The following is a 14072-nucleotide window of genomic DNA, read 5'->3' on the forward strand; positions in this document are numbered from 1 at the left end:
TGTGTACCAGAACAGTATTGTGTCTAGTTTGAGCTATACTTTGGTTCACCTCGGTACCTATATACTCGACAAAAAATGCCTGAACTGTAGTCGAAAGCGCGGGTAAAGCACGAGCTCGTGGCGATGAATCGGCGGGGTCAAGTATGACACCATAGACAATGTTGGATCGCGGAAGCGAGGTGTTGTAACGAACGTCTGATTTAGGCGCCTGCGCCTTGCATCGGCGTCCTCGGCGCATTTACGATCCAAGCTTGTAGGAAGCGCGGCGGGGCCAAGAGAGAGATTTTCTGGTGATCCCTTCGCGATCGTGCCAGTCGTGACAGTTCACAGACAGTTCCTGGCCGACCCCGTGGTATCCCAAATGCTGCCGCTACTGTCGTTGAGGAATATCGTCAAAGTAGAAAAAAAGCTGACGGAGCTTTCCGCGACTGGAGAAAGTGTCGAGTATTTCCATACTTGTATCGCGCGTCCATACGTACAAATTCCTTGAAATCTACAAAATGATCGAGTCTCGCTTGTCGTTTCACCGCTCGTTGCCGTAGATCATATCAATCCACCCCGAGGGATGAATCGGGCGGCGATCATCCTCCGCTGTTATACAACTTGTACCTCCACAGCTCGAAGAGCCCCTCTCTTCTACTCCCGACGTAATTGCTTACCGACTATTCATCCTCTCGCTAAGGTATATTATGTAATCCAATTAGCATGCGTCACGTTCTATCTTTATTTGCATGCCCCCAGGTTTGGGTTCTTACTCCAGTGTTTATAATTTACCAGTCATGCGTACATCTTATACTTCACACACTCCGTGCGCACATACGCTCGATAATTTCTCCCCCTATTATATCTACTCGTTATTCGGATAGACCAATTGAAATGCTTACGCGGTGCGGACCTGATATTCCGTATCGCGTCGTACGCTTATGGATATCGTCGTTCGTGTTTCCTTCGCGTTTGACCTTATGCGCCACTCGCTCGCTGTTGCGCAACTCCGATTCCAGTCTGCGTCACGTGACGCTGGTAACACGTGATCCGAACAGGTCCCCAAAACCCGTCGATAGCTTGCCGGGTCGTTTGGCTTTTGTTTGCACCAGCTCCACGTGATCGAGGTACCTGCGCAAACACGATTCGAATATAAACTTTTACCGCCGATAATAGTTTTTATCAAGCCGTCCAAGCCCGCAAATACTGCGCGGGAAACTTTTATCCTCGATCAGCTTTTTCGTGCGAGCCTGAAAAGATCGGGAAAACTGGAATTTTATTCCGAGTATGGAATTCATAGATTTTCTTGTTTGGTATCGAGCTGGGCCCTGGTGATTATTTATGCTACTTATTCGAATTTTTATCGAAATTGGACAATTTCGTATTATTTCGTACAAATTTGTGAATATTCATAGATTTCGTTTAGGAATTGTAGTAGCTTGTAGATTTATTACTGAAAAAAATAGAAATTTTCATGAAAATCTACAAGTTTTTATGACAAGCTATGCGTATTTACAATTTTGTACGAAAATAATTTCTTCTACAAAATTTTATGAAATTTCGCAATTTCCCTAAAAACTTTTCGAAATCATTTTCACCGGGGTGCATGCGGAAATTTCTTTTTGATACGAATTTGAATAGAGTGGAAAAACTACGGTGAGAAAGTTTGCACGGGATTTTATTCGAGATCTGGGATTCAATGCGATCTTTTATTGTGCTGGTGTTAAGTATCTCGCTTATACATTATGCGCTTTTGGGAGACCGAGGAATGTTGATTTGGCGCAGAAAAAATTTCTCCACCATTGATTAATTGTGAGATTGGAATTTTCACGCGGATTCAATCGGTTAAGACTTATTTACATAGAATTTTAGAAGTTTTAAATTATACATTTTCCAAACACTTTTTTCAATTGTACACGTAACACTATGCTCCAATTTGATTATTACAGATCTTCAATTGGTAAAGAAATTAAAACTGTTCCGATCTTGTTGTAGCGAAAACTCAAAAGAAGAACCTATACACTAAGGCTTTTCCAGCAACCAAATTATACTTCGACAAGTTTTTGCTTCGATGGATTTGGGGTGTCTAAATTAATCTACTAATCACTTGAGAATTCCAATTAAACGGTCGAATTGTCAGTTTTACGATGTGTGCAATAAGACGTTACTTTTTTCTTGCTATCCAAGCCTCGACTTTCCTCATTAATTGTTGAGCAGCGAAGTGGACTTCCGGCAAGTTTCAAAATAATCTTGGTCGGGTATTTGGTCGTGGTTGTATCCGGAATCGCGGTTTACTGCTACAAGAAATACGTGCCGGAAATGCGCACAGAGTTTACTGAAAAACGATAGCGAGAGCAGATTATATCGCGGTTAACCATTTCCAGATGAATACAAAAACCATTGAGTTAAAACTGAGGATTAAAAAAATTTTCAGCTTCGAAAGATTTGTTCGACTCATTTTTTTTTTTTACTCTACACACCAGTTAATTAAGGTATCTGTAAAATCAATAAAAAGCGTCAAATATTTATCTTAAGAATAATTACATTAACGTCATATTATAGATACGTGTTTTTGAATTCATTTTTTTTTTTTGCAAAGCATTGTGTGTACACACTGGAACGAAATTGTTCGCATAATGTGTGATACAAGGCGAACATGGGTATTTTACTCAAAGCTCACATCATATTCATTCCGTATGGCGTTGGAATAGAAACCTTGAACTGCACAGCTGTATTTGCGTTCTTGCTGTAAATCAGCAGTCCGTTTCTCACTTCTAAGCTGAAAACGACTCTGTTGTTCCTGGTGTTAGGTTGTTACCATTTTAGAATCATGGAAACAATTATTAAACGTAACATCAATTTCGGTATTTTATCGGTATATATTATATTTTAACGACATCCATTTGAAAAATTGAAAGTAAAAGAAACGATCGAAGAATTGGTTGCTATACTCTGCGACTCTAAAAAGTTTCAGGGTTTTGTAAAGTGTCGTAAATGCCAGCTTCAACATTAGAATTGGCTCGTCGTCGGTAAACATTGTAATATCTTTGGATTGCCTGTATGAAAACTCCCAATTTTTTTCATGTTTTACTACGAAGAAGATCAAGTTTTAAGTTATACATAAAAACTGTAAAAACCAGTGGATAAGTGAAAACTTGAGCGAAATTTGTTTTTTTTTTTTAAATTGAACGTTTTGTAACCATGGTGCGCAGGAGCATTCAAAAACTATATTACTTGATGAAGTTTTGCATGAATGTTTACAACGATACTATACTCATTACACACGTTGCACAGTAATCTCTAACGACAATTTGAATTTTATGCATAGATTTCTAATAAAAATTAAAAAATTGGCATGGATGATACTAAAATCGATGTTTAGCTCTTCAATGTTACAGAGACGTGAGAAAACCACAATTTCATAACTGCAATACCAAATTCTCTATTATTCCATTCATTTACTATTGACTCACACGATTTATATTTACTAAATAACGTCGAGTATAGATAACAAAATGCGTGAAAAGTAAATAAAACTTAACTTATGAATAATTTTTCCAAACCTACTAAAGTAGTTTATAATTACAGTTTTATTTTAGTTATTCTAGAAGTTATATACATGCATATCAATAATGTTCTCAATCTACTAAAATTAAGCATCCACCCAAGGAAAACGATGACGCTGTGAGTCTACCGAGTCAATAATAGCTCCACTGATCAGGTTGAAGCTCGAATATTTCACTGACGTCGCTCTAGTCGATAGCCATTGAGTGAAATTTAGCTGAAACCTGAAATTAGCGATTATCTTCACTTATCATCTTGTGAGACCCTTTTACGATAGAGTTCAATCATATTGAATATGCTGTAATAAAGGAAATTCGTCGGATCGATGCTCAGAATTCATTATCAACCCGAAGCGCCAAGCTTGCAACGGAATGCCTTGTACACCGATTCGTTATCGCTAGAAGCATTAAATCAAAGAACTAAAACTAAAAATATCTAATTCAACTTTCGAGATGTTGAAATCATATCTCTATGTACATGGCGTTCGGCGAGCATCATGCCTCGGAATTTTTTTAACGATTTGATAAGATAATATAAGTTGATTAATACTTTTTACGACACACTTTCAGTCTAGTTTAGCAAGTTTGGTGGGCTACTTTGATTCGTCTTGTAATTAGTTTTGAAAGAAATTCATCTTCAACACCAATATGGCGTTCAGTTTTGAAGTAACGTCATAAGGGCCGATGAGAAAGAAGGAGAACCTCTCAGTATTGAAAAAAGAATTTCTCATTTGTTGCAGTGGTTTCACAGGGAGTCATGGATAGCCGTTGGTTGGCAATCATTAATATCTTTCGCATCAGCGGCTAAGCGATTCTCTCGACAGCAGCCAAAATTAATCAAGTTGGCCTCAGAGACTGAGGTACCATTGCTACATATATTCTGCTTTGTCGAAATGTTTTAATCACTACCAATAACAATGTACACACCTACTTGATATCATTTTCCTCTAAAAAACACGTTGTGCCTACATTCCTTTTTCATCATCTCAATTACAGTATAGCGGGCTGCAAGTCGGTTCTTCATCATTCAATGAACTCACCCAATTTATACCATTTCTCATGGCATTTTAACTCCATTTTCATCATTTTCTTCGCAACGCATACGAGATTTCCTGTCACACAAGCTTTCACCCTAATTCACAATCAGATAAACACGACTTCATTATCAGCCTTGCACGATTTTCACAAATGCTGATACGGTTGTATGATTTAAAAAATAGACTCGTATTTGATGGCATATAACATACATTTTTTGTATTGTCATGATTACCCTGGTGAAAATAATTTCTACGTCAAACTACGAAGAATTGCAAGTTGTAGAAAATCGTAGAAAATAGTAGCAAATCGTAGAAAAGCGTAAAAGATTGTAGATAATCGTAAAAAATCATAGTGTTTTTCGTAGCAAAGTACAAACTTGTACGACAAATTATAAAAATTGTTAAATGAAAGCAGATTTGATTGGTTTTTCGTAAAATTTCGTAGAAAACTACTCGGAACAACGAAAAATTACGAACACTTACGATTTTTTATCAAAGATAATTTAAATTATGGACCAAAACATTACGAATTTTTGTCTACTCGTAGAACCGAGTTGACCTTCATAGAAAAGTAAAAATTTCTGCGGAAACTTATGAAAATCTACAATTTTCTATGAAAACTAATTACAATTTTGGACCCAAATCATCCGCTAGATGTCGCATCTCTCTCACAAGAAAAACTTGTTGCAGACTTAAATATTTTTCTGAAAAACTCCCCCAAATTTCTCTGCAAAACTCCCCACGTGTTTCATAAGTATGAGAATTGCAGAGAAATGTCGCAGAGTTTTTCACAGAAATATTTTTCCCAAGGTACATAAGATCTTGTATCTGCACAGCATTGGATGAACCAAAAGCTCGTCGTATTTTACATGTTAATTGAAATTCACCCTTTGATTATAATTATTATTTTCATTTGGTAATTATCTGGACGACTGAACCATCGATGAAAGTTCTTGCGGAAGTTGGACGATCTGATCACATCCTGTAACTAAATAATGCAGTCAATGTCTCGTAATAGCTGTAACGTGTTACGTACTTAATGACTATATGATTTTATACTTCAAAATTTCTCCATGATAGACATACACGTGGATTAAGATCGGAACGCTAGCGTAATGAAAAATAGATAAAAAGGCGGCGCATCGTTTCTTCAAAATTGGTTGATAAAAGTTGCCGCTCTAAAATGAATATATTCACGGCTTATCGCATTTATCACAACTATCATCAAGTTGCTGAGTAGCGAGCATTTCCGAAGATGTTTCGTTATGGTAACGTTGTGAATTTCAATTTCGTACTTTATAAAATTATGTAACATATCTGTTCTAACAAAGTAACCCTCAAACTATCAACTTTTTGGATTATAAGTTTTTGTTCTTGAACATTGCCAAGCACTTGCAAACATATAGCTTTAGAGTTCAGATGAATCAAAATGAAAAAAAAAAAGTCGTACGAATTCAACGTTAACTGATACAGTTTCTTGGGAAGTTTTGAAAAGATCGCAAAAATTTTGGGACAAACTTATCTGTGTTTTCCTTTGCTCAGAAAGAAAAACTAATGCTTGAAAAGAATGAAAAATGTTTTTCCTCTTCGTGGGTAAATTTTCTCAACGGAATTATATTTTATAAAGCTATAATAAGAAGCTGCAAAAAATCTACGTTGCATCCTAAAAAAAAATCTATAAGTAATTCAGAAGAGAAGAATCGAATTTTACGAAAGCTTCAACCGTATATTTTGTGAAATGTTCAATGTACCGTGCGATTTTGACTTTTAGAGAAATCTAGTCAGCAAATTACTCTGGAAGTATTTTCGCTACTCTTATGGAGAGCGATCCATTTGCTATAATGAGAAGACTAGCACATTTAAGGTTTGTAGGCAAGTCATGGAATACTTGGGAACGGCTTAAGGCAATGTGACATGACTTCTTCACAGCGGCAATGGAAATTACCCTCATTACGTGCAGTTTTCGGAATAATTTATAAACGGACGGGTACGGAAAGATGACAAAAAAAAGATGCGTACGTTTCTCAGCTCTGTAAAATTACAAGATTTAAGTTAGTAGCGTGATCGTAAGTAAACATCGAAAAAAGTTTTTTTGCAAATTTAGAATGAGTCCAGTTAGTGAAATATTAGTACGTTGTAGATGAGTGTGGCTTGTTGAATTTCGGGTTACTACAATAAAGGCGTAGAAATAATAACAGATAAGGTGACCAAGTAAATAGTATAGCCGGCTGCCGGTTTGCCGACAAAAAAAAAGTGCGAAACATCGAGATATGTGCTGGAATCAAAACTGGAACGGGTTACCTTTCGAAAGCAAATATGTGCCAATGACTAGCGACGCCAGTCACAGGAGAATCAAACACCGAAACAGACGATACGTCGAGTTCGTTTACACGGCGCTGTTATTGCGGGCTTACTATGGCCGACATAGTATTAACGGATTTAAAAATGCGTGTAAATGGCGCATTACATCGGATATAACGGATTTACACCGGATATAGCGGGTTTACACATATATTTAAATCCGGTATTACTGCGTTTGCCATAGGAAATACTGGAATAATAGCCGTCGTGTAAACGTAGTCACGGATACATGAAATTTCCATAAAAAGAAAGCTTGTTTCAGTTTGGATTCCGAATAAATGATGAGCCACTAGGAATCCAGTAACCTCTAGACTGCCGGAAAGTCTAAATATAGTCTCTGCATGTGATCGGAACTTAACATATGTTATATGTATATACGATACAGACACAAGTTTTTGAGATTTTCTAAGGGAAATAAAGCTCTGAAAATCCCGGTTAACGAATATTACTTTATTCCCTCATCCATCCAGCGTTCGTCTGAAATTTGACGCATGCGCAAATGCGTGTGCAAAAAATGATGGATGGGTGTACCTCGATTTTCTGTCTCTTTCCATTTGCACGACCCTTCCACTCGTGCTAACCCCCGTACCTTGTCCACTCTAGATCCGTTATTATTTCTATGGAAAAGGGTCGGCCGATCGCGTTAATACCGAGATCGGTCGGGTGGCGCCACCGTACAACAAAACACGGAAGCACAATCGCGTAGTACTCGCGTAGTACTACGCAAGGCTGCGTAGGCCGTTTAATACGCAAACCCGAGTAAAGAAGTAGCGCCAACAGCTAGCGAGTAGCATCGCTGTAGGCAAAGGAGAGCGAGAGGCGAGAGAGTTCGTTTGGTTATCGCGCGGGAAGCGCCCGGCACATGTTCCATGTGCCTTTAGAGGTTCAGGCAGGAGAAGACGACACGACCATTGCCAGTGCTGTGTGTCAATACGTATTTTAAATGATAAATTTACGCTGTCGGCGAGGACTGTGATGTTTTACAAAGTGTGGCAAACGCTATTCAGGGGTCTTGGCCACGTAATGAGTTACTGGAAAGCTTCCAACCAGGTATTGTTATCCAGAATATCTTCAGATATCGCGTCTCGTCCGCACGCTACCCTGCTACCCACTTTCGTTTATGTATGTATGTATGTATGTATGTATGCATGTGCGCGCGTGCGTGCGTGCGTGCGTAACGTGTGTGTCCAACGCCCCGTGCACACGCTACATACGCACCCTACGCATCGTGTGATTCCCGTCGTGATGCCGATCTGTGCCTCTAGGGCATCTGTGCAATGTGTTTGTATGGCTTTCCGCCAGGCAACCGGCACGTGTGATACCCTGGGGGGGGGATAAATTGAACAAAATCGTTCCTAGTATCTACGGCAATCCTGGGTATCGAGGGTATCGCTAGCTATAATATCGCCTCTAAGTCGCACATTACATAATTCAGCTGCGAACTGCTTATGAAACGAAATAAAAATGCGTACAAGTACGGAATGCTGTGTGTCTTGCCCAGGTGTGCACGCACTTATAGGCGGGGTTCGTTGAACGCGAGCCTTACGCTTCTTCCACTACTACTTGAGTCGACAAAGTTACTTATAGTTGCTTGTCACGAGTTACTTCGTTTCGTGCTTAATTGTTAGCTCACAAGCTAAAGGGCGCCGGTTGTCGCTAGATTTTTCACCCCTCGATTATTTTATTCCTATTTTAACAACCTCGACCTGCACGCGATGAATTCTTTCGCTAATTAAATAGCCATAGGTATATTGAATAGTATGAGACGGAACATTAAGCAACAGATTATAAATTCATAATAGTTTTTTTCTGACTGAATTTGTGGTCTGAGATTCGACCGTAGATGCACCCTCAAATTTATTAGTTACCGGAAACGAAGTATCGGAATAAGTTTTCAATTTTGTGCCAATTTCTTCTTGGAAAATATTCAATGCGTCTGTGTACGTACGGACAAATGGGAAGATTCAATATTGAATAGTCGTTATTATAACTCCGCTGATGGATTACGATCCCAGCCGTAATCGAATAAAATTTCTAAATTTACTCTACTAATTATATTGCGAATCAATACGTTAAGATCAGCTACGAGTCGATGCACTCGGTTGCACGTAGGCCGTGCCCTGAAGTTCGTAACGAATTGTCAGCGAATTGCAGTCGATGTGAAATCGTTACCTTCGGACGTTCTTTTATTTCTTCTTCAGTGACAAATAGCTGTCGAACGTTTTTTTTTCACATACGTACGTCTCGAGGGTGAAAAATCTCTTTCGCTAAACTTTTGTAGCAGGCACGTTTTGTGCCTTGGAAAATTGAACTGATTTGAACAGCCCGCGCTTGTGACGCAGCTGCGCGTTGCGCGACGCTCCGACTGCTTCGAGGCTCGGCCTTGCGAGCTCAGCCAATCGGACGCCATCTGATCGATCCGATGTCCTCGTCGTTGTCATACAACAGTCTTGTACGTCGCACGTCTTCACGGTCCTGGTTCTCCAGTATTTTTGATTATATTTGGAACCATTTGAGCGAGTTTTATATACTAGCCGTAAGTAAACGCTGGTTATTATCCGTCTGCTTGTTAATATCCCAGAATATCACCTAAACTGACACGTTAAACTTGCGCTTGCGTCTCTCGTCGCGTTGAAGAGACTTTTAGCCTCCAAGATGGCCGTGTTGAAAGTTCTCGCACACAGCGTATGGTACACAGGGTACACAGCATAAGCCTCGCTAGCACGTCACGTTTATCTACAGCCGTCGTTTTTATTTTCAAATATTTCAAACTATCGCACATATAGCCAACTCTCTTCGTTGAATCGAATGTCGGACATGGATTGTGTCTCCTTCAAGGTTGGGGTTTTTCATTAACATCGATTTTACACGGATCCGTGCATGCAGTTTATCACTGCCCGGTATAGTTCAATGTTTAATCAAGTGTGTGACGTGTTATTTTCATTTCTTTGTTGTTTACTTTTTAGTTGACCGAAACATCAGCCTAACAGAACCAGTCGTGTTAATTTACTTGTCTCGATGAATTGCTTGGTTGCATCTTTCAAATTGTTCTGTTTCGCCACCCGGATTGAATAAAATTTCGTCGCTTGGTCGGAATTTTATACGGTCGTTAAAGTATAAACTAGGTCTTCGCAAAGTTTGACCCATATACTCAGTTTTATCTCTAGGCACGTTATTTATTTCATTAGTCTTGGAATTGTTTCTTCCAAATTATACAATATTTACCTTGTCAATACGTATTCAAGTTCGCAGCCATCAAGTCTCGGTCAACTTTGCGTCGTGAATCTGAATTGATTGAAAAACCGTTGGTCAATCTTTCTTCCTTTGCTTATTGATTGGTCTGAGCTCACCGAACAATTGAAATCGGCTTAACGTGTCTTTCGACTCTTACGTGTACAGATATGATATTTTCGAAGTAATCTGATAGCTCTTATACCTGTGAGATTACTGATGTTGTAATACAGAAAACTTTTTTCATCAAACGCAAATTGTATGAAATAACATTAGAATTGTCCTAACAGTTTTCACTCGTATTATTTGTATAATTGTGGGTTTCGCATGTCTAAGAGCGATACGACAGGCCTTGATCCAAGATTTGACTGCAATTTACAAACTGGTGTAAATTAAACACTAATCGCTGAAACTTTGCACAGTTTTTTGCACATACTTAACACATCACTGCTCTCAATTTTCGAGCGACAAATTATTCATACTTAGAAATTTAATTTGAACTAATTATTTTAGAAGCAAATGTAATTTCTCATCTAAGAAGAATTTTAGATAGAAACGAAGAAATTTACTAATCGTTACTTTTGTACTATCCAGATGCCACGCAACAGGAGGCGCCACCGTTCTCGTAGCAACTCGAGGACTTGCTCGCGCTCAGCGGTCTCTCCTCAGTACGAGCACAAGCGCAGACGAATTGACAATTACGACAGCCCTCACAGCAAGGGGACTTACAGGTTAGTAGATTTGGCAATGAATTTTCGCACATGAATTTCAGGGAGGGTTAATAGGAAACACCTTAGATTTTGAAGAGAGCTCATTTTTGTCCAAGATGTTTTACGCAAAGAAACGCTAACTGCGTCTTGAAGTATCCACTATACAATTGTTGCACTTTTCACAGGTATTCGGCGAAGAAATTGATTCTAATTTCACAAAGTGGTGAAGTTAAGGTCAATCCGTACCATCTAGCATGAGAATCTTTAGTATCATGCATGTCAGTCAGACTATGGAAATACGTGTTTTCAAATTTATACATTATTCTTCTATAAAAAGCAGTGCTTTTGTGATGATTTTTATGTCACCATTTTGGTCACTAAAGGTTTCAGCTCCGAATATATTTCTAACATTACGTTGGTCTGTGTAACGTAGCGTTGCGTCCAAACCGAACAGATGTAGTGTTTGTCGCTCGTTTAATAGTATAAATCGATTTTTAAGGAATCGTGAACCAAGCCCTGCACGTAACTCTGAAACTCTACCAGACGTGTTGACTATTTATATACATAAATCATAAAAACCTCTGAAACATGTCGAATTTCAAGGGAAAAAGACCGGCTCTCTAAAGGTTAAACTCGACGAATTTTTGAGATTCCTCTTCTTTACATTTGTGCTGTTATTTTTTAGTTCTCTTATGTTTTTTTTTCGCATAACAGAGTATCTGACTATTACTGTCAATTTTATCTACCTTGATGGATGATCCGGATATAGAGAACAGAGGATATTACATTTTTTTTTCTTGTGACGCCAATTTGACTAAATTTGAACACATAAAAAAGTAGCGTTTGATTGTTTATCTGTTGTTTTGATTATTGACAAAAAAAACTTAAACAAAAAACAACGCAACAGTCTCTATAATTAGATGGTGTAAATCCGACTGGAAGGTTTATTTTTTGTTTCATCCAGCAATAAATCATGTATATGAGCTGTACATCAGATTGAATTTATAGTTTGTACCTAACCAAATGTACAGTTAAGCATCATCACGAAAGTTTACAACTTTCATTACCTTCATGTTGGATCTAGCACAAGGAGCAAAGGGCTAATGATTTTCGTCAAGTTGTGAGCACACGCGTGATTTATTTATAAGAAAGGTTAAACATTGAATAAGCATAGAAAGTTCAGCTATTGGTTAACATTTCGTATTTCAACGTTATCACTTTCGGCAACTCTGTAATAATATTTTAAACATAGTTATCAGTAGCGCTGACCTAGGATCTGTTCGGGTTCTTATAGTCTGGCATAAAATGTGCGTCTGATTAAAAAATGGCAATTAAAAGTACAACAATCGCTTGAACTGCCAGACATTTTGCGTAACTAGTCTTGCGTAGTTCAAATTTACAATTTTTCCACTCTTTTTTTTTCTCCGGATTGAGCAGATGTCTTACGGATCAAAGTCAATTCATACCATAAAAATTATCTGGGATCAGTCCTGTTCTCTTTTCACTTATTGTCACCAAAGCTTATGACTATTTCAGTTATCGAGCGATAACAAAAATTTTATACCGCAACATCTTTTCGTGTGTTAAGTTGAACTTCATTTACACGTCTCGGTTTGAATTCCATATTACCGACCGAATATATATTCATTTGTAACACAGCGTAGGTTGCGTTACAGGTAATATGACGTGACGTGCAAAGCTCTTTATTACTATTTAATGATTCTTCTTGGTTCTTTTTGTTTCATTTCATATTCTTTTTTTGTTTTCATATCGTAATAATATCGGACTGTAATTTAATTCGTATTTGGGATTAACAAGAAATAGATTTCAGTCAGGTGTCTACATGGCCAATAAGATATTTACTGGTCCTAAACGGTAGATCCAAGAGATGCGGACTAGTTTTACATCCGACCAATAAGGAGTGCATTTGGATTGCCCCAAAATCTTCGAGAATTTTTTTTTTTTTTTTTATCAGGCTGAAGTTTGTAAGTTTATTGTAACAATGCATCATTGGTAAAACTTCTTATTTTGCAGCTTTAGGATTACTTGAAATTTAGTAAACCGTTGATACAGCATCAACAAAACTCAGTTTATTCAAGAACAAAACTTCGGGTATTCTAAAGGTGAAAATAGTAATTTCTGTTTCAACTTATCGATACATTAACGGTACCAACTTCAGTCTCGTCTATTTTTTCCCGATAATCCAATCAATCCAGAACAGTTTCTCAGAATTTTTATACACAAGACGTACGTATAATAATTCATCAGAATCGTCAAATCATTATCGTCATTCGATTTCGCATCAAATATTCCGGCAGTTTTCTTTACATACGCATGAATTTTTATTTTATCGTTGGGGGGGATTTTTTTATTTCTTTTTTTTTTTTTGAATTTTATACTCATTTCGCTACTTCTCTTTGTTCCTTATTTTTCTTTCGTCTTCCGTGCTAGCAATTCAGCGAAGCATGCAGACACTCGATTCATTTTAAACGCATATTGCCTCGAAACGATTCAACACAACATCTCCGGCATATTTTCAGGGCCAGTCTGCAGCGAAGATTGAATTTTCATAACTGCAGCGAGTGTTTACTAAAAATTGTATTTACAGGTGTGTCGAAACTTGATAAAGTTCTTATGTCTACACGCTACCCGTTACGTGTTTAGAAATAGGGCAGACTTATTTTCGAGATAAGAAGTGGACAGATTACGGGAAATAATTATGATGCGTCAACGTTTTCTTATCGTGAAACAACAGTCGCCGACGTTCTTGATACGTAGTCACGTTCTCGGTACAATTACGTATAATCATGGCTACTTACTGACTAGTCGAACGTTGAATTACTTCAGTTGCCGATCAACCGTCTGTCGCGTTCTTTTTCTTTATCATCGCTCTGCAGTTATAAAGCTTATACGATTAAACACATTGTGCATAGAAAAAGAGAGTGAAGTTGGGTGTTTTTTTTGTGCGGTGTCGTTTCGTCTGATCGAAATGGTGAAATGGTATTGCGACAAAATGTGCCCTCATTTCACGTCCAAACGGTACGTTAATGCACTCCTTACGGAATGCATAGTTGAAACTATCAGTATAAATCCAACGCAGTTATTGTTACGCATCGGTGATTCGATATTGTCACGGTAAAGGTGTTGAAACTAATGAAATCTCACTTTTAATCGTTTCGCAAATTATT

The 14072-nt window shown here is 38.0% G+C and overlaps 1 protein-coding gene across 6 annotated transcripts in view; it reads left to right on the plus strand.

Annotated features, from left to right (window-relative positions):
* The first annotated feature begins 540 nt into the window (after nucleotides 1-540).
* Nucleotides 541-14072, plus strand: part of Doa (Darkener of apricot) — a 47969-nt gene continuing 34437 nt past the window's right edge. Inside the window, exons 1-3 of one of the 6 annotated variants that reach the window (XM_046616550.2) lie at nucleotides 541-682; nucleotides 4286-4405; nucleotides 10769-10905. In XM_046616550.2, coding sequence (XP_046472506.1) covers nucleotides 566-682; nucleotides 4286-4405; nucleotides 10769-10905 — 374 coding nt within the window. In that variant the 5' untranslated portion in view covers nucleotides 541-565. Of the gene's footprint in view, nucleotides 683-4285; nucleotides 4406-7887; nucleotides 7994-9361; nucleotides 9480-9745; nucleotides 9782-10768; nucleotides 10906-13858; nucleotides 13924-14072 lie in introns of those variants that run through there. The other 5 variants (XM_046616561.2, XM_046616568.2, XM_046616566.2 and 2 more) reach the window with 5 other exon arrangements.

The sequence above is a fragment of the Neodiprion pinetum genome, chromosome 1, assembly GCF_021155775.2.
Source record: "Neodiprion pinetum isolate iyNeoPine1 chromosome 1, iyNeoPine1.2, whole genome shotgun sequence".
Taxonomy (NCBI): domain Eukaryota; kingdom Metazoa; phylum Arthropoda; class Insecta; order Hymenoptera; family Diprionidae; genus Neodiprion; species Neodiprion pinetum.